Source organism: Chenopodium album, chromosome 6 (assembly GCF_948465745.1).
Source record: "Chenopodium album chromosome 6, dcCheAlbu1.1, whole genome shotgun sequence".
Classification (NCBI taxonomy): Eukaryota; Viridiplantae; Streptophyta; class Magnoliopsida; order Caryophyllales; family Amaranthaceae; genus Chenopodium; species Chenopodium album.
The window spans coordinates 76,957,690-76,978,694 of record NC_137839.1 but is presented as its reverse complement, the minus strand read 5'-3'; the positions used below and the strand labels follow the sequence as shown (position 1 = coordinate 76,978,694).

The 21,005-nt window shown below is 33.0% G+C and overlaps 3 protein-coding genes across 4 annotated transcripts; all 3 read right to left on the bottom strand.

Moving 5' to 3' along the window:
* Window positions 1-636: 636 nt before the first annotated feature.
* Window positions 637-4,047, bottom strand: LOC145635373 (CRIB domain-containing protein RIC10-like). 2 transcript variants are annotated; one of them, XM_081686652.1, is made up of 5 exons: window positions 3,622-4,047; window positions 3,131-3,258; window positions 2,848-2,945; window positions 2,625-2,715; window positions 637-1,003 (listed from the first exon to the last, which is right to left on the bottom strand). In XM_081686652.1, the coding sequence occupies exons 2-5, from the start codon at window positions 3,189-3,191 to the stop codon at window positions 774-776; spliced, it is 480 nt and encodes a 159-aa protein (XP_081542778.1). In that variant the 5' UTR covers window positions 3,192-3,258; window positions 3,622-4,047; the 3' UTR covers window positions 637-773. The 2 variants fall into 2 exon arrangements, with proteins under 2 accessions (XP_081542778.1, XP_081542779.1); XM_081686653.1 differs by having other exon boundaries at window positions 637-994; window positions 3,622-4,037.
* Window positions 4,048-12,857: 8,810 nt separating this feature from the next.
* Window positions 12,858-14,062, bottom strand: LOC145635371 (syntaxin-125-like). The gene is made up of 2 exons (XM_081686651.1): window positions 13,584-14,062; window positions 12,858-13,293 (listed from the first exon to the last, which is right to left on the bottom strand). The coding sequence occupies exons 1-2, from the start codon at window positions 14,060-14,062 to the stop codon at window positions 12,858-12,860; spliced, it is 915 nt and encodes a 304-aa protein (XP_081542777.1).
* Window positions 14,063-15,246: 1,184 nt separating this feature from the next.
* On the bottom strand, window positions 15,247-16,410 carry LOC145635370 (nuclear transport factor 2B-like). The gene is made up of 2 exons (XM_081686650.1): window positions 16,059-16,410; window positions 15,247-15,525 (listed from the first exon to the last, which is right to left on the bottom strand). The coding sequence occupies exons 1-2, from the start codon at window positions 16,356-16,358 to the stop codon at window positions 15,451-15,453; spliced, it is 375 nt and encodes a 124-aa protein (XP_081542776.1). The 5' UTR covers window positions 16,359-16,410; the 3' UTR covers window positions 15,247-15,450.
* Between the last annotated feature and the right edge of the window lie 4,595 nt (window positions 16,411-21,005).

The window sequence follows — 21,005 nt, the reverse complement described above, 5'->3', positions numbered from 1 at the left end:
CCCAGGGTATCTTATGTACACCCCTAGGAGGGAGTAGTTACTATGCTCGTGCTATATCGTATCAATGAATTAAACGATTACAAAACCACAAGTTCTACCAGAAAGCAGGGTATATTTGTAAATCAACTTCGGACCGGACCGGGTTGGACCTGGACCAGTTTACATGGACCAGAAATGAACTTGAAATTGCCAATCTGGTTCCGGTCCAGTTTTCGGCCTAGGGTACCTTATGTACACCCCTAGGAGGGAGTAGTGGAGTACTATGCTCGTGCTATATCTAATTAAACGATTACAAAACCACAAGTTCTACCAAAGAAATTTGTAAATCAACTCCGCATAATTAACATGTGAAATTTGTGACTGTCAAATGAAAATTCAAAACTTGGCAGAATTTATAGTTTCCTCCATACAAGGATTTCACTCACAACCACCATTTTATCTGATATTCAGTCATTCACTTACATCATCCAACTATACTACTTTGCATGTATTTATTAATTTCTGACAAAAGAATTTTTCACCAACCAATTTCCTAATTAATTAAATTTTGTCACACTTTTTTTATCTGTCCAATTTCTTACTCCCAGTTGCACTCTTTTCTTTTTACTAATGTTACTGCCTACTTTCTCATAAGTATGCCACAAACCCACCCATTTCTAATCTTGTGCAGTTTGATCACATTATACAAAAGGGAGATTTTTCAAAAAAAAAAAAAAAAAAAACCATAACTTGCTATGCACATTCAACTCGATCTTGTTAATCTTGGCCATAACCTACACGTACACACTGTTGCGTCTACTTTCTCCTTCCTCACTCTCCCCTAGCATAGACCGAGACTTGGATGATCGCGAGGATCTTGCTGAGCCTGATTTCGGAGATGAGTTTGATGATTTAGTCTTCTTCCGCCTTACTTTCTTGGAATTACTATTTGAAGGAGGGAAGTTGCTTAACTTATTAGTAGTAGATGTTTGTCGTCCAAAACTTCTCTCAAAATCTGTAACATCTTACCAGAAAATAATACGTATCAGTTTCTTCCAAGGTACCACATAAATACATAATAATCAACCTAGTCAATATTAACATAAAATGATAAAATGAACTTGCATAGTTAATTAACTAAAGCTTGATTTTGTTATCAAAGATTGCGTTTTTTAGGTGTCACACAACTTAATCTTGGCTTTGTATGTACAAAGTCCTTATTAATCGCGGTTAAACCAAACAAATTAGCATACATTAATCTTTTATTTAACTAGAAACATACTTTAAATTTTGTATATTCCTCTAAAAAGCTAGATACTCCATAATATTTACAAATGCTATCAAAAGAACGAAATTCTCTCCTATTACCTAATTTCGAACTAGTGAGGGACTAGACGAGGATTCTAAAAAAACAATAATTTCATTTCATTAATGATATTCGTCCTTCTAAATATTATTCAAATAAAGGGATGATTTTAGTAATTATAGACAGTCTTTATAAAAAAATTACTAAATATACTATTATCAATTCATCATACTTTTGAGTTCTGACTCAAGTATATAGTTAAAGCACCCACAAATTATCCACTACATGACGACCCAAGAATATAGTACAGATGTACAATAATAAATAACTCAATAATACATCATGTATGTCAAGGTTTGTCTTATTTTATCATTTATTAAGTGAAACATGAGAGCTTAGCCAAAAAGTGATGTTTTATCTTTATTTCTCTCTTAAAAGCTAATCAAGCCAAAACATACAAAGTCAAAATTGGCCTTGACATTGACAAAGAAAGTTGGTCCCCTAAATTTAATCTCGTGACATGTAAGCCAAAGCCGAATGTCTACGTTTAGAGGCAACGAATCTTGGAAAAACATCTCTCATCAATATCACAAAATATTTGATATAAAGAAAGGCATGTGAAGTGGTAGATCACTCCCTCATGATTTTCATGAACTTAGTTCATAAAATAGTTCATATAATATATGAAATATTTTAATTTTATATACATATTCAGATAAAAGATTGCACGTCCTAATAATTCAATGAACATCATTATTGTGGAGGAGTTTTATTGGGAGAAATTGCCATGTTAGCAATATTATAGGTGAAGTAGATAAGGACTCATTTTGCACTTGCTTCATTGATCCTAAACTTAAGCCACACTAGCGGGCGGCACAAGAAACAACCACTAGACATGGCTAGTCACAATCATGCATCGATACAAAATACAACATAACGAGAAATAATATAATGAAATCATAAAGGGTCTATTAGGCAAGATACGATGAGGACCTAAACAACGTGACCTTTTCGCAATAGACATAGAAAGACATTTTCCATACAACCCGATTGGAAGAGCTATCAACTAGCCTATACTCGATGAACCCTAAGATCATAGCCTTATACGCTCTTTTAAAATCATGCAACACCTTTAACCACAACTAAACGCCATGACTAATGAAATATTAAAAATTTGTCGATAGGTCAATCTTCTAAAGATGTTTTTAAAGCAAGGATTATATCGGCCTTATCCTCAAGCCACCTCGCGGTAGGCCATGGACGGCATTGTTGTCACAAAAAGAAATTCAATGCAATCTAGGCTAGGGGTGGTTGGAGGATTGCATAGAAATTAGTATACCTTGAGATGTCCACGTCTGCTCTCTTGAACCACCCACGCTACCACCCATTGATCCAACTGCCAAATCTGAGCCTCCTCCGAATTCACTCATCTACATTGTATAATAATTATACATCAAACTTTAGTTTTGAATTTCAATTCATATATTGTATTAAATTGTTCCAATTTTTTATAAGTATTCAATTAAAGTACACAAACATATAAAATAAAAAATAACACGTACCCAACTAGGAGTTGTACCCTCTGGACCGTCCCAGCCAATGTGAGCCACATGTTTAACATCTGTTGGAAGCCCAATTTCCATTTCACGTTCTTTGACCACTACAAAATCAAACAATTGATCACATAAATTATTTAGCTCAAATAACTTCTAAAAATTATCCAATATGAAAATAGAAATAACTCTCGGACCAAATTTAATTGTCACATTATTAATTTAAATTACAGTATCAAAGTGACAATTTGTTTTAGGCCGAGGGTGATTAGACAAGGGAGTATAAAATTACCAAATATATTTGAGATGTATTTGAATGAACCTTTGCACATCCCTTTAATCTTGGTCGTCATTGCTGAAAGACTTTGAAGATATGTCGAAGAACAAACAAACAAACCAAGAAAAGAGCTCCTTTTTTGCCTGAAAAAACAGAGCAAGATTATATGCTTTAGAAACAGAGCAAATTCTAATAGTTTAAACATATCAATTAAAAAGGTAAATTAGTGTTATAGAAGTTTTTTAAAATGAACTGCAATTAATTCATATAATTCCCTTCTAAAATGGGTTTGGTATCATTCTACTTTTATTCTGTACAAACACATTTCAAGCAAGATCAAAAGTAGACCTAAAAAACAGAGCAATTAATAGTTCATTTTTTTTTTTTGGGTGTATAGAAAGTCATAGGGTAGTGATGAAAATGCGATTTCGTAGCTAACACTTTGGTTTTTCATAGGGCAATGATGCAGACGGGATTTGCAGATAATAGATAAAAACCCGGATTACCTTTTTGAAAAAGGCGAAAGGGCTAGAAGTATACCACCAAGAAATTCCTCTTATAATTCTTTTCTTCTTTCTTTGTCTTTTCTTCTGATTCTGAAACTTTGATGCATCAGTGTGCAATAATAGAGCTGTCAAAAGATGACCCGACCCGAGACAGACAGAGGAGAAGGGTGTGTTTTTCGGGTGTTCTTCTCTAGGTGTTAAGGGGAGAGAAAAAGAGAGAGTTTAGTTGAAGAAGGATTAGAAAGGGAGGTGGAGAAGCATGATTCTCAAAATGGAAGTCAGTCAGGACATTGGAAAATTTGAAGGTGGAAATTAAGAAATCAGTCAAAACATAAAATATTCCAGCTGTTTAAAATATAATATTGGTATTTTTTTGTTATTAATATTTTTTTGACATTGATGTTTTCCAACGGGAGCAATGTTTTTTGGGAGCACAAAATATTATACTTGTATTTACAATAATAAATAACTCAATAATACATCATGTACATTGTATACCAACCTTATGTTTTATTGCTCTATGTTTTGGGTAAATACATGAAAATATTTTGACTTAAATTAATTGGTTAGAAAAGGGTGAATTAATCCATTGTCAATTTACCACACATGATACATGTTTACTACTAGTAAGTAGAAGGCTAGAGGAATACTCCGTATCATATAATTTAATCACTCGTCTTCAATGTTATGCATTGTAAAATATTTATGTTAAAACTCATTACAAACCCACTTGTGAGTATCTCACATTAAAGAAAGCGAAAAGGCAGGAGTTACTTCTACTATCAACCATTGTTTTTAGGAAAATGATAAACATAGCCCTAATGGTTATATATAAGAAGTTCAAACGGAAAAATTAAGGAAAGATTAATATTAATTACATCGATTTACCCGTAATTTTATCATGAACTTCCAACTTAATTCCATTTTGAAATGTATATTTAATGACGACCTTACTTGAACAAGATCTGTTCTATAGGATCGTACCTCTGTATCCTTGAGTTCTAAGGAGACAGAAATGTATATTTAATGATTATACATAATACTAAGGGCTACGTATAACATTACTCTTATTTTTAATATGTTACTCCTACTATATATATATTACGGAGTACTAACTTTCAAAAAATTACAGATCTTTACATAATATTCAGAGTAAAAATAGAAGCCGAAATAATCGTTGAGGATTAATCATGTGTAGTTTATTGTACAAAAATAATCAGACTTCAAAATGCTTATGAATTGGTTGGTAAACCTCATTAATCTCCCTTACCAATAGACATTTACTTCAGGGATAATTAATGCTTAGGTGGACCATATTTTAAATGTTTTATTGGCAGTTAATTAATTTAACATGTCACTCTCGTCACTTTTAATTTACATCTAGGATTTACTTATACTACATTTATACGAAGTATTTATGATATTTTTTTGGCAAGGTTATATTTATGATTGTTTAAACTAACTAGCACAGAGTGTCTATGTATTTTCTCACCTTTGAGTAGTTTCACATTTTCAGTTCTCTTGATGATTCAAGGTGCGTGTGTTTAATTTCTTAATTCTTGCTTATATGAACTTTAAAGTAAATGTGTCAGTCAATTCAAAAAATTAAGTGGAGTCTAGCTTAGTTTGATCAGTTATTAATTTTGCAAGGCGAAATCTAAATCAGGTTACTTTTAAATTAGGTTAGATTTAATCGGGTCAAATTAATTTGACACTTCTACTTTCATGGAGCATTCTAGATATCCATATTGGTGTAGTGAATTGGATTAAAGTAGCCCTTATTATCCCCAAACTTAACTCATTTGAATATATTGACTTATTGAACTTAGCTAATGCGAAATTATTATCCTTGGTAAGTTTATTTTTTTTGAAAAATTAGCCTTGATGAGTTTCTTTGAACTTAATTTTTCCAATATAAGTTGAACTAAGGTGAAAACAAAATAACCCTAGGTTTTTTTTTTTTTTTTTTTTTTTAAACATCCATGCTTATTAAGAGTGACAAGTACAATAAACTTAGGGCATGTTCTCTTACGTTGAAATTCAGTTCAGTTTAGTTCAGTTTAGTTTAGTTCAGTTCTATTCAGTTCAGTTCAGCTCAGTTCAGTTCAGCTCCTATTTTCCTTCTCTTATAAAATATTCAGTTCAGCTCAGTTCAGTTCAGCTCAGTTCAGTCAATGAGAACATACCCTTATACTACCTCTTACCAAACTTGCCTGAACTAATTATACCTGAACATGAACAAATGAGCAAAACTAAATTTCTTAGTGTATATCGTGCACTTATTTCTAGGCATACCTAAATGGCTAAATGAATAATAGAAGTTGGTTTTAATTGTGCTCACCTAGTACACCAAATTATAATCGGTAAACAAATAACCGTTTAAGATGATTAAATCAAAATACATAGACATTTATAAAAACGAAAGATTTACAACGAAATTAATTAAGAGGTAAAAAGATTTACAACTGCATGTATGCATGGAAATGGTCATTATGTGTCATCTTATACCACAACTCCAGCTTTGCTTACGATTTCAAATGCGCGTATCTTGAAGAATCCAAGCTACCAGCTTCCTATGATGCAACTTTTTTTCTCTTTATTTATTTATTTTTATTTTTTTAATTATTTTTTTTTAAAAATATTGGGTCAATCCGAAAAGAAAAGGCAACTAGTACAAAATTAGAAAAATTAAGCTAAAACAAAGGGAAATATGGGATTATTAAAATACAGGTGTTAAATTAGAGCATAGAAATTACGCCAAAATCATAACTGTCATACAAAATATAGTTTAATGTTTCGTGGCATCAACATGGATAAATATTAGGTCTTTCTCAAATCACAATGTGCTTGTAATTTTCGAATCTGATTCCCCTTTTAAGGTCATGTCAGAGATTTAGAATTTTTCTACTAGGAAGTATTACCAAGTATTATGTCATCAGATGCTCTTGGTGCTTCCCCTTTGATTATCATTAATTCGAAGTATTACTTTAAAGTTGTGCATATAGTTTGTATGTAAGTTATTAGGAATAATTGTACTTCATCTATTATCAAATGATTGTACCAATTTAAGTTTAAACTATTTATATGAAATAAATACTAAATAAGTAACCATTATAATACTGATCATGTCACCAAGTAATCCGTATAACACCCTATAACACTAACAAAGTTAGGTCACACGGCGTACGTGATCAGATCAACCATATATGAAAGTTGATGTTTTGCAAATGTCAGTTTTAATGATACAAACTTGCATATATTTATGGTCAAAAATTAATAAAAAGGCCTTAGGCTTATAGTTACGAGTGTCCACTTTATCTATTAAAGGATGTTCTACATCAAACAACATGTCAATGAAGATGAGGAGTTGCTCCTTAGCATTATAAAGCGGATACAATTTTCTCTTCTCATCAATGTGGGATACATATCTTAAAACTCACTCTTACTTTTATACTCGATCGCTTAATGTGTGACCATACGTCCATACTTCCACTCAGCTCATATGTGAGTTTGTTCATAGGCTCAATACTCTTCCTTCCAACTCAAATCAACTTAACCAACCTGGACTCTAACACCACGTTAAAAAAGGATAAAATCAATTAAATCTTAAACTGATGGTTGAAACCCATGATCGATTTTTATATACTCTTTCAAAATTATACGGTGACAGATATGTTAGTCAAATCTAGAAAATATTAGTAGGTATGTACAATTGACAAGCAAGTAGGAGTAGCAAATAAGGCCTAGATAATCAACAAATTAGTTAAGTGGTTATACACTATCAACCTCACCCAATGAAGCATATACTTCGTTCGCGATTTTTTATTAGGCCATAAAAAAATTTCATAGTTTAGGCTGGCACAATCTCAAGAGATGATGTTAGACTGTTAGTATGTCTGCGTTGTTCTGATATTGGGTATAAGAGATTATTGATGGTAGGGTGCACGTTTTAGGGTGTTATAACTGTTATTAATCTTTGTTGCTTTCTGTGAAACAATTGTTGGCTGAATAATATAGATCATAATATATTTTGTCAGCAGATTTGCGACATTAATTAGACAAATGAGCAATTATAGGCAATATTTATTAGTGTTATTTTTTAGCTAGCAGATTAGTGGTTGAGATTGAGAAGCTATTTTATCATGATGAACTAGATCGTGTACTAGTGGCTCTAGACTTCTAGTATATTTGAATGGATAAGATGTTGCTTACTCTTTGATCTATATTATGACATGATTCTTAGGGTATGTACATGATTTAGGCCAAAGATACAAGGATCATATATGTTTGCACCCATTAGTTTTAATCCCTAAAGTACATATTATTTTTTCTGATACAAGGAACTTAAAATAATGCCATGCACTACACTATCCTACCATCTTAATCTCATTTGATGAGCCAATATGTACATATCTTACTTTTTAAATGACTATTGAGTACCTTTTATAATATCGATCCAGTTTTATCAGATGTCTCTAAAGAGACGAGTATCTTTCCCAAATATATACTGTATCAGTTTTATCAGTTTTCCTTTTAAAGTATTTTTTTTTACAAATTTTTGTATGCGGCTGGCCACATGGTGCGGCAGGAGTTACTTGTAGGGTGTTACTGGTTTTGTCAAGGGTTATTTGTAGGTGTTACTTGAATTCTGGGGTTACTTGTATGGGTATTACTGGTTTTGGTCAGGCCAGGGATTACTTGTAGGGTGTTACTGGTTTTGTCAGAGGTTACTTGTAATTGTTACTTGTATTCTAGAGTTACTTGTATGGGTGTTACAGGTTTTGGTCAGGGATTACTTGTAGGGTGTTACTGCCCTTACTGGTTTGGTATGGGGTTACTTGTAGAGTTGTAGGAGTTACTCAAAATACAAGTAACCCCACGGTACAAGTAACTCATACAAGTAACTTCATAATACAAGTAACACCCTACAAGTAACACTAGAATACAAGTAACCCCTGCCGCATTGAAAAACCTTTTTTTTTTTTCATGCAATAACCATAATATATACTGTTGTCATTAACTCATTACATCATCCCCAAATGATTGGTTTATTATACATTATTTGTGAACATTAATTGTGATTTGATAAATTTGTGAAATTGTGGTCCACCCCATTGATTAATTCATAGTAAGTATAAACCTCTAATACTATCTCTTGCTTACTTGGTAACTTCCAGCTAGTATTGATAACCATATTTCAAGGTATCATTGAAAAATTCATGATATTTCTCTACCAAATATTTCACCAATGTTAGTGATATGACTTTATTCCTATCTTAGTACATGAAATTTCTTTGGACAGATCATATAAGTAGAAAATTTCAAACCCCAAACTGTGACACACCAATCATCATTTTTAATTATTTGTATTAATTCATCATTTATATAATTATATATACTGTATATTTAATTTTATAATTAATTTTACAAATGGCAAGAAAGACTTGTGGTAAACCATATATGTTTTGACAATTGTCTTCGGCAGCCAAGTTCCCTCATTAATTAGTCAGCCTTATTATTATTATTATTATTATTATTATTATTATTATTATTATTATTATTATTATTATTATTATTATTATTATTATTATTATTATTATTATTATTATTATTATTATTATTATTATTATTATTATTATTATCACATAATACCCAATATAATGCTAATTGACTTCCATAAGTATGATTAGATTCCTCCTTAATTATCTAATCATTTTTACAAATTATTTTGCCACATAAACAGTCTGCCACAATTCGGTACGTTCCGATATGAGTATACCCGTATTGATTATTTTTATAAGCAATTTATGTTGGTTTCTCGGTTTACCTACTCTTATTGGGAAAGTCACTCGCGTATTGCTTTTCTATATACTTTGGTAATGTTATTTCATTATCTAGTTATTTCACTTTGAGTTGTATGTTTGTCACACATAACTTTGATCACTAAAATGTTAAATAATTATCTAAAATATTCAAATTTCAATATTTTTTTAAAATTTATTGTGAACAATTATATTTAGACAAATACAATAGCTAGCATATTACATGATACTAAGGGTCTGTTTACATTTACCGAACTGAGCTGAACTGAATTGAACTGAACTGAACTGAACTGATTAGAGCTGAACTAAACTGAACTGAACTGATTGGAGCTGAACTGAACTGATTGGAGCTGAACTGAACTAAATTGAGCTGAAATGAATATTTTATGAAAGAGGGAAATTAGGATTTGAACTGAACTGAAATTAAGTAAATGTTTACATGCCCTAAGTAAATGTGCAATGGTAAACAGCAAAGTGTGACAACTAATAAAAAGACAAATACAACAAAAATCCTTTATACTTTATATGAAGTAGTATTTCGAAACCGGTAAAATTTATCCTAAGTTGTACAAAATATGGATTAGTATCGAAATTTGATATTCCTTTCTTGGCTCCCTCAAAAGATAATCTAACTTGGGTGGATCAAATAAGTATTTAGGATGATGTTATCCTACCAACTACTAAGAGCCTAGTGACCTAATAAATCATAGATTAAATCTAGCTATGAAGTTAATTGAGCGTATGTAATACTTAATCACGTTGCCTAGTTAGTTTGACTAGATCAGGAAATAGCTAGCAAGTGAGCTGTACTATATATTGTGATTTCTTATTGACTTATTGTTTAGTATTGAAAAATTTGGTTGCTTTGTTTCGTGAATTTGGAATTGCCTCATTCATGAATCTAAATACATGGTGTTTGTTAATTTATAATAGTCCATCCTGTATGATACTCCACTATGTCACATATAATTTGCCAAGAGCGTAGAATTGGCCTTGTTCATGTTGGCATAGGTTGGTATATTTATGGGATTGGACCACCTTGTCTAAGATTTGAATGGGCTAGGCATGGCTAATATCGGTCCAGCACTGTACCCTTTCGTCATGTCGAGTTGTCGGGGTGGCCAAGGACCTAAGCCAAGACCGACATGCATGTCTCATGTATTACGAGTAGAAAAGCTAGACTCGTGAATTAGCAGATTTACACAAGTTTAAAGTTTAAATGAAGTGGATGAAATCGATTAAGTGGTCTCTAGTCACATTGTGTTTATATGCATTTTATTGTTTAAATTTGTATTATTGATTTTGTATATGATACTGTACATGTTAATACTTTGTATTTAAAACCCATATAAAGATCAAATCGAAATCTTAATTAAAGATAAAATGATAGTTCATAATATCATGGATTATGCATGATTTTTGATTTTTACAAGCATTCCTACGAGTTCTAACGTGGAAATGTATATTGTATAATACGTGTACGGTGTACAGTGTACTGGCGAATGCACATAGCCACATATCATTGTTTTGGTTTGTTAGGGTCCGCAAGTTTTAAAGTTTTCTTTAAAAATTATAATTACATTGCTGCTTGCTTACATGGCTTGAAAATAGTATAGTGCACCCGGGTGCACCATGCGCATGGTGCACCCGGAAAGAACATTAGACATATTTTAAAGAACATGGGGAAAAAAAAAGAACATGCTAGTGTTAGAAAAAGAACATACCTATGTTTGACAAAAGAACATGTTTGTGTTTGACAAGAACATGACAATACAAAGAACATAAAGTCTTTACAAAAAGAACATATTATTTTTCATGGTTATTTAGGTGTTGAACGTGTTTGAAAAAGAACATTATATTTGACAAAAAAACCGTGTTTGAAAAAGAACATTATATTTGACAAAAAAGAACATGTTCGTGTTTGACAAAGATGTAGGTGATCATTGGGTGGGCCGGGCCAAGGTTAAAAAATCAGCTCACTTCTCGGGTCGGGCCAAATTTTGGGCCGAAGTTTTTGTGCCCAAAATTGTCCGGCCGTGCGGGCTTTTCGGGTCGAGTAAAAAAATCAACTAAAATGCATAAAACGCATTCCCAAACCCGCCCAAAAAATTAAATTTAAGGGCCAGGTCCGACCTGATTTTGGGGGCGAAAAAAATTCTGCCCAAAACCCGTGCAAAATCGGGTTGGGCTGTTCTAACTTTGATCACCTCTAGCCAAAGAACATAAAGTCTTTACAAAAAGAACATGATAATACATTAAAGAACATGTTCTTTTTTCTGGTTACTCGAGTGATTGGTTTTTTTTTTTTTTTTTTTTTTTTTTTTTTTTTTTTTTTTTTTTAATGTACATGCATTAAAGAATATATATATTGTATAATATAAAGAACATATAGTTCAAACTCAAAGAACATAATCATCAAACTTAAAGAACATATTATGCTCATGTTCTTTATAAATATATATAATGTTCTTTTTTTGCCCATGTTCTTTTAAATATACCTTATGTTCTTTCCGGGTGCACCATGCGCATGATGCACCCGGGTGCACCAACCATACATTATACATGGCTTAAGTTATGCGAGGGGGGGTTCAAGTGCAATGCGTTGGGTACAGATTTTTGGCCCAAAAATTAGACCCAAACATTAACTTCCTTCCAAAATGACTGACACAAGTTGGTGTCAATTTGGATACTCGGTTGAGGTCGAGTTGGGTTTATTTCAAAGTTGAATCATGCTGAATTATTTTATAGTGTCCATATAAGTTAAAATCGGTCTCTCTTTTTTTTTTTTTTTTTTTTTTTTTGGGATAAGATTGAATCGGATTAGTTGAGTAAGTTTTTGACACCACCTGGGTATATAGTTAATTGTTTTTGGTAAGGTTCGTTGCTCTTTCTTCAGTTAGAAAATGTCTTGCTAAGCTATTTGCTATTTGTAATTTGCAGGTTCATCGAGATACAAAAAATACTCTCTCACATGTCCATGAACATAGATACATTTGTTAGTATTGATTGCTAATTAACCATGTGTTTCGGTTTTAATTAGAAGTTATGTATTCTTTCATCTGTCACAACACTTTTCTCAATGACAAAAAACTCATATAAAATGAAATCGATTCACAGTTTATGTACTAGAGGTTATGATATACAAATAAAGAATATATAACTTTTAAGATCAATTATAAAGATCTTATAGTTTTGAACTACCCTAGAAAGATAAAGTACAATTGTGTATATCATACATGAAATGTCATTCTAAATTTTGTAACCAACTTAAAATTTTGAAACTCCACTACCAACTTAACAAGGTAACGATCCAAAAATGTTCATCCCTAAAAATTGATGTACAAAATCTAATAGTTTGTGCCTCTTTGCTTTCCTTAAATTTGTCCCTTACTTCCCAATTCCCATCTTCCTTTATTAAACCAAATGAGGCAAAATAACATTGATAAACAAAGGAAAAACAAGGACAAAAATAAGCACAATCCCAGCTACAATGGCAATGCAATACCACTTCCTTGAGCTCTTTTGTTGCTCTCTTGCCTCCACAAGTTCATCAGTCCCACGCCTCACGAACGAGCTTGCGTGAGCCACGTGGCTTTCGATGTTATTAAGTTGTTGTCCCTGAGCCTCAACTAAAGCAGCCATGTCAAGAAAGACTTGGTGAAGTTCAATCAAATTCTTCTCAATCTCCTTCACAGCATCATGCCTTTCTTGGAGCTCCGATATTGTGTCTAGTATCTGCCCTCTTCCTTGATCTTGTATCGCCTTTTGGAGGAAGTTTTCACTCTCTCCACTCTCGATTAGGTTCTCAATCATCGTCTCATCTGCCTTCTCTCCGGTTATAGTAAAGTACCTAGAAGAATATAAATACATTAAAGTTTTACTTTCTCTGTTTCCTTAATATTGTTGTTTTACTTTTTATTTTTATTTTTTTAATATTCATATTCTAAATTTGATCACATGCTTTTACTAATATAGTTACAAGTTCGTGCATTTTATAAGATGATTGGCTAACATTTAGTTTTTTTAATATTCATATACTAAATTTGACCATATGCTTTTATTAATATATGAAATATTTAATAATTACAAGTTCGTGCATTTTATAAGATGTTAGTTTAATTTTTAGTTTACTACTTGTACCTTCTCTCCATAGTTTCTTTGTACTCGGATTGCATTTTTCCTCTTAGGGCTTGGAAGTTGTCCATCATGTCCTTAAGCTTCTTCCCTAGGCCGCTTACCACCGATGTACGGGTCCTATCAGCCGAGGACCCCGGTCCACAACCAGGCACGTTACGAGCTTGTGCATTCGATTTGTCTAGGGCTTCAAGTTTACCCTTGACGATCTTCACCTTTTTAAGTACTAAAGCCACATCCGAGTCCATTCGAGCACGTAGCTCCTTCATGGTCTTGGCATTGTGGACAACCCTACTTTCTTCGTTCGAGTCTTGGAGCCTCTTGTAAAGCCTCTCTACCTCCTTCATGTCTTCCTTTACCCTCTCCACATCGTCGAAGAACTTGTCAAGGTTCATCCCTCCTGTGGCGGATTCCACATCGTATTTGAAACCTTGTTGATCAAATTCCGAGTGCTTCTTAAACGAGTTTGAAAATAGGTCATTCATTTTCGCTTATATATCCTAGTTAATACTAATATGTTATCCTAGCCAACACTAATATGTTACAACTCTTTTGTTAGAATTCAAACAATATTTATTTTCTTCTTCATTCCTAGTGATTGAATATGGTGAAGACAAAATCTTATCTGAAAAATTTTAGGTACAATTAGCCTCTTCACCATATGAAGAGAAAAAAAAAAGTTGTATAAAGAAAAATTAATCACCAAAGTTAAAAAATGGAAGAAAGTTTGTTATTTTGTTTGCTTCTTTTTGGGGTTTTGGGGGAAGAAGAAGGTAAAAACTATTGATGGTTGTAGTTCATAGGTGTTTAGGTCCATACAAAATTCATCCCAAAGAAAAAAAAAGGGTGGTTTAAAATTATACATTCCTTAATTAGGCTTCTTAATTAAAATTATGAAGTGATATAATCGAAGGAGCATATCCCTTCATTTTGAGTTAGTTGACCTTTCTTCAATTAATTTACTAATTTTCTATCAATATTCTAATTAATAGTAGTATGGTTTAAAACTAGCTTCTATTATTGGTCTAATATAGAGATGCTCCCTTAAGTTGGACCAATAAGTTTGCAAATTTAAGTACAATTTTACCTATAACTTCTCATATTGAAAAGCTAATTGTGATTTTTATAAACATGCATTATGAAGCATTCAACTATCATAACAAGTATACAATGACAAAAGTTGAATATTTATAGAGTGATTTGCACTGAGTTTTTGAAAGGTTTGATGTCTCAATGACTAGGGAGTTTAATGCCTCAATATTTATTGTCCTATTTCCTTTTTCACGGTTTTAAAACTCGTCTTAAATCATTAATTATTCTTCCATCTATGCAAAATAAGGATTTTATATACTCCGTATTTGATGATCTAAAAATTATAAAGTTTGACCCAAGAGGTGGTGTCATATTTTTCCTCCGTTCTATTAATATTGCAATGGACTTTTTGCACTATTCAGTATTTATCACTGTTGTTTGACCAATATTGGGATCTTGTTGGATTCGTCTCATAAAATACTTTCACAATATCAACTTTTTATAATTTTTACTCTTATACAATTATAGATATTTAGCATAAAAAATGTGATTTGAAACGCATAATTTCATCCTTGTTGCAATATTAACATAACGGAGGAATTATGTTATATCAAGCTAACTTTTTGAACAGAGGGAATACCACTAACCCAAAATGGGTCTTCTAATCAATGATTTGATCATATTGATCAACTTGTTTGTTCATAAAAATACAATAACTTTCTAGCAAATAAAAACTAAATTACCAATACCAAATGAAGAACATTATATTAATTCTGATCCATACATACATATTGTTTGCAATTACAACCAAGATTTATTCGTGGCTAAAGCCATGAACAAATCAACAGTAATTAAGACGGAATATATCATTTTGCACAAAGTAGCTGCCTTGCGTTGTTGTAATCAAATGAAACATCTGCATCAAAATACATCAATCAACATACAAATCACAATATTAGTAACACTTAACTGCAATTAAACTAGTGCATGCAACCGATTAGGCTAAGCTAGCATGGTGTAACAATTACACTTTCAACCAACGAGAAATTAGTAAAATATCGATCTTCTCTTTCTTTATTTTCCATATACCCCTATACATTACGGGGGGTTGTAAGAGAACATGTGGTACAACTGTTGTATAATAAAATCTTTACATAAAAATCCTTGTATAACCAAAACCAATATAAAGAATATATATACTATTATATAGCAAAAATAGTCTATCAACTCTCAAAATCAATTTCAGGAGATTCTGAGATCGATTCTCACCCTGCCCTTGTGGCTCTAAAAAAAATAAAAAAAAATAAAAAATAAAAAAATCAATCTAATGATTTAATATAGTGGACACTAGTTCTTTGATATAAGGGTTATGAATTATGGTGATTTTAACTCTAAATATTTTAGGACGACATTTAACATTAAGAAGCAAAAAACTTGAGTTATTACTACCTGGCTAAATCGTAGCTGATGTTCTTCTCCAGCCAACTGCAAACTGCCACTCACAAAGACGATTATACCTCCATTGATCGAAGAAGGTTGAGTATCAATGGTGCTAATCGAATGGCGACATTGATTGAATGGCAAACTATTGATCTTGTTAGAGATTTCCTCTACACCTTGAAACTTTTGTCCTTCAAAAGTGAGCAAAGAAGTTGGTTGATAAAGAGATTTAAGAGAAGGACGTTCATTATCAAACAAATTGTAGTAATGAACTACAAATGATGTTCCTAACCCTTCATAATCTTCCATTTTTATTTTTCTAGTTGGTTAAAATTTCTTTCTCTTTGAACTTTATTCTTAGGGGATACTAATATATAGAGGGAATAACATAACTTTAGCATATTTTTTTTATTTTTGTTCTCTTTTTTGAAAGAATATTTCTATAAAGCTTAAGCAAAGCATAAAATGTGTCTAATGCGGCATATAAAGATGCTTCAAGGTGGTATGGGACGTACTGCTTCTTGTTAGTTTCCTTGAACTATTAGAGGGTTATGAGGTTGTTATTGCACTCCCTTGAGTCGCACCACTCTAGAATATACTACCTTCGTTACATATTATTTGCAACAATTTGACATAAAGTAGAGAGGAAAAATGTCTAATCATTGCAAATAATATATAACGGAGGTATTAAGTCGCTATAAGAATTTCCTTTGCTAGAAAGAGGTAAGTTTTTAGAAATAACCAATGTAACATTGACTATACATTATCATTTACTTTTTTTTATAATCATATCATTTACTAATATCAATACATCAGTACACCTATTACATAGATTGTATATCTAAGATGATTTTTCTTTTTAGTAGAGGGCATTTCATGGAATTGTGCTTTAAAGTTGGACGAGAATTGTCTGCTGTGGTTCTACGCAAAGGTACAGATCTGATAAAGGAAAAGAGGCAAAGAGCATCCTTTTTTGCATTATGCATTAGCTTTTCCTTTGCTGAAACCTATTTTATGTTTACAATTAGTTCCATCTGTTAGTGAACCTCAACCATCAGCTTAAGCTTTTGGTTGAGTTGGTCCACTAACATGGTATCTAAACCAGCGTGACATATAGGTCACGGGTTCGAATCTCATCCACCCCCCACTTTCAAGTGGAATATTAAGCGCTGGGTATGAGGAGGGCCCATGCTGCATCCACACTTCTAGCCCAAACGGGCTCTCGTGTGAGGGGGCGTGATAGAGTATTAAGCATATTCACTAACACCATCCTCTTGCTATTGAAGAGTTCTAGAACCCATATATTGTGTTATTATTAATGTTTTATCTTTTTCTTTATCGGCAAAATTAATTAGCTAGAACAACACAAACGATTTATTACTCCTATTTGGCTGCGCGTATCACTATGAACTTTAAATAGAGTAATGAACAACACGAAATTTGAACTTTGGGGTTCGATGCGGTAAATGACATACAAGTAGATGATTTCCGGTGCTGAAGAGTCCACCGAATTCTAACTATTTTTTTTTTTTTTTTTTTTTGTCTCATTCTCAAGAAAGGTGTGTTTGGAATGAACCAAGAAAGAGTTGTGACACGCCGATTATTTAAAAACAATGTGTTGTATCAAGCCAAGCCAGAGTAGAATTTGTTAAATATACCCGGGTACAACGTACAACTAGGGCTGTCAATTTGGGTAAATGGGTTGGGTTTGGGTCAGGTAAAAGTGGGTCGGGTCAATTCAGATTAATTTCATAACCTATGCGGGTCGGGTTTGGGTTGGGTCATGCTTGAATCGGGTCATACTTCTTATCAAGTTTAGGCCGGGTTAATAACAGGTCGGGTTACATTTGGGTCGGGTGAACAATAGGTCGAGTTTAATTCGGTTTTCACAGGTTAAAACGGGTCAAGGTAATTCTCGGATCGGATTCAATTCGGGTTCGGTTCAAGTAAATAATTTGCGGGTTAGAATCAGGTCAGGTCATTCTCGGGTTTGACTCGGGTTCGGTTCAAGTCAATAATTTGCCGATTATAATCAGCTCATGTCATTTTCAAGTCGGGTCATTCTCGGGTTCAAGGCGGGTTCGGTTCAATTCAATAATTTGCGGGTTATAATCAGGTTGGGTCATTTCCAAGTCGGGTCATTCTCGGATTCAAGTCGGGTTATGTTCAAGTCAATAATTTGCAGGTTACAATCAGGTCTGGTCATTTCCATGTCAAGTCATATTCGGGTTCAACTAATTATAAATAGATAATTATCATTTTTATCAATCCAATTATTTCCTTTGACTATAATATATATGGAAATATACTAGGGAACTATAGTCTATAATTTAGGAAGATAACTATCTCCTTTGACCATACAAAAAATATATACTATATTTAACTCTTAAATTTGAGGGTGATGCTCCTTTATTTTGCTGGGTTGGACCGACTTGGTCTCCCAAGACAAAATGCTTTGATCAACAATAATAAGGTGGTCTAAACTGCATTTAAGGTGATTTGAAATCGATTCAGGAACAATTGGGTTGAATTTACGTCGGGTCAATAACAATTCGTGTTAATTTCGAGTCGAATTAGTAACAGATCAGGTTGAATTTTTGGGTTGGGTAAGTAATAGGTATGGTAAAATTCGGGTCGGATCAATAACAAGTCGGGTTGAATTTGGGTCAGGTCAATACAAGTTGGGTTGATTTTGGGTCGGGTTTGTAACAGGTTGGGTTAGGAACAGGTCGGGTTGAATTCAGGTCAGGTTAGTAACAAGTCGGGTTTTGAAGGGTTTTGAAGGGTTAAAACGGGTTTTGATTAATTTCGGTTCAAGTCGGGTTCGGTGCAATTCAATTAAATTGGCCGTTGTAAACCGTAAATCAGTGCAAGTTGTAAACCGGTAAATTGGCCGTTAAAAAGCAAATTGAATGGTTCCACACACCCAATTGGACTCCCGGAGGATATTAGGGACCATGGTAAACATTTTCGGCAATTTTTATTTCTAGGCGAAAAAAAGTCAAAAAATTCCAAAATTGAAGGCTAATATCCATGTTTTTTGAGAAATTTTGAAGGTTTTGGGGCCCGGTGTCGAAAGCTCTTGAAATTCTATGGGATACATCTCAGAGTCATATAATGCCGTTTGGAACCATATATGATCATTATTTGTTGTCATAAATGTTCATGGTAAGCTTGAATTAATGAAATCGGTGCAAGTTGTAAACCGGTAAATTGGTCGTTAAAAAGGTTCCACCCACCCAATTGGACTCCCAAACGGTATTAAGGACCATGGTAAACATTTCGTCAATATTTATTTGCGGGAAAAAAAAAACAAAAAATTTCAAAATTGAAAGCTTATCCACGCTTTTTGAGAAATTTTAGAGGTTTCGGACCCGGTGTAGAAAAGTATTAATATTTTAGGGGATACATCTCGGGGTCATATAAATCAGTTTGGAACCATATATGATCATTATATGTTGTCATAAATGTTCGTAGTAGGCTTGAGTTAATGAAATCCATGCAAGTTGTAAACCGGTAATTAAATTAGCCGTTTAAACGCAAATTGGATGGTTCAACCAACCCAATTGGACTCCCGGAAGGTATTAGGGACCATGGTAAACATTTCGGCAATTTTTATTTCCGGGCGAAAAAAAAGTAAAAAAATTTCAAAATTGAAGACTAATATCCATGCTTTTTGAGAAAGTTTGGAGGTTTCGGGATCTGGTGTCGAAAAGTCTTGAAATTTTAGGGGATACATTTTGGGGTCATATGATGCTGTTTGGAACCATATATGATCATTATTTGTTGTCATAAATGTTCGTGGTATGCTTGAGTTGATGAAATCGGTGCAAGTTGTAAACCGGTAAATTGGTCGTTTAAAGGCAAATTGGATGGTTCCACCCACCCAATGGGACTCGCGGACAATATTAGGGACCATGGAAAACATTTTGGCAATTTTTATTTCTGGGTGGAAAAAAACGTCAAATATTTCAAAATTGAAGCCTAATATATCCACGCTTTTTGAGAAATTTTAGAGGATTGGGGCACAGTCAAAAAGTCTTGAAATCCTAGGGGATACATCACGGGGTCATTTAATTCCGATTGGAACTATATATAATCAGTATTTGTTGTCATAAATGTTCGTGGTAGCTTTGAGTTAATAAAATCGGTGCAAGTTATAAACCGGTAAATAGGTCGTTTAAAGGCAAATTGGATGGTTCCACCCACCAAATTGGACTCCCGAAGGTTATTAGGGAACATGGTAAACAATTCGACAATTATTATTTCCGGGCGAAAAAAAGTCTATAAAAAATCCAAAATTAAAGGCTAATATCCACGCTTTTTGAGAAATTTTGGAGGTTTCAGGGCTCGGTTTCGAAAAGTTTAGAGATTCTAGGGAATACATCTCGGGGTCATATTATGTCGTTTGGAACCATATATGATCACTATTTGTTGTCATAAATGTTTGTGGTAGGCGTGAGTTAAAGAAATCGGTGCAAGTTGTAAACACGTAAATTGACCGTTTAAAGGCAAATTGGATGGTTCCTCCCACCCAATTGGACTATCGGAGGGTATTAAGGACCATGGTAAACATTTCGGCAATTTTTTTTCCGGGCGAAAAAAAAGTCAAAAAAATTCTAAATTGAAGTCTAATATCCACGTTTTTTGAGAAATTTCGAAGGTTTCATGGTCAGGTGTCGAAAAGAAATGAGATTTTTTTAGATACATCTCGGGGTCATATAATGACGTTCAAAACCATAAATGGCCATTATATGTTGTGATAAATGTTCGTGGTAGGCTTGAATTAATGAAATAAGTGCAAGTTGTAAACCGGTAAATTGGCCATTTAAATGCAAATTGGATGATTCCACCCACCTAGTTGGACTAACGGAGGGTTTTACGAACCATGGTAAACATTTAGTCAATTTTTATTTTTTGGCGAAAAAAATCAAAAAATTCCAAAATTGAATGCTA

What these genes read in the sequence shown, in the direction of transcription:
- LOC145635373 (XM_081686652.1), bottom strand. Translation starts at nt 3,191, where the DNA reads ATGACGACCAAGATTAAAGGGATGTGCAAAGGTTCATTCAAATACATC. An exon ending in ATACATCTCAAATATATTTG is followed by an intron (nt 2,946 to 3,130) that starts GTAATTTTATAC and finishes TTGATTTTGTAG; the next exon opens with TGGTCAAAGAACGTGAAATG. An exon ending in GCAGACGTGGACATCTCAAG is followed by an intron (nt 1,004 to 2,624) that starts GTATACTAATTT and finishes TTTTCTGGTAAG; the next exon opens with ATGTTACAGATTTTGAGAGA.
- LOC145635371 (XM_081686651.1), bottom strand. Translation starts at nt 14,062, where the DNA reads ATGAATGACCTATTTTCAAACTCGTTTAAGAAGCACTCGGAATTTGAT. An exon ending in AAAGAAACTATGGAGAGAAG is followed by an intron (nt 13,294 to 13,583) that starts GTACAAGTAGTA and finishes ATATTCTTCTAG; the next exon opens with GTACTTTACTATAACCGGAG.
- LOC145635370 (XM_081686650.1), bottom strand. Translation starts at nt 16,358, where the DNA reads ATGGAAGATTATGAAGGGTTAGGAACATCATTTGTAGTTCATTACTAC. An exon ending in ATCAGCTACGATTTAGCCAG is followed by an intron (nt 15,526 to 16,058) that starts GTAGTAATAACT and finishes ATTTTGATGCAG; the next exon opens with ATGTTTCATTTGATTACAAC.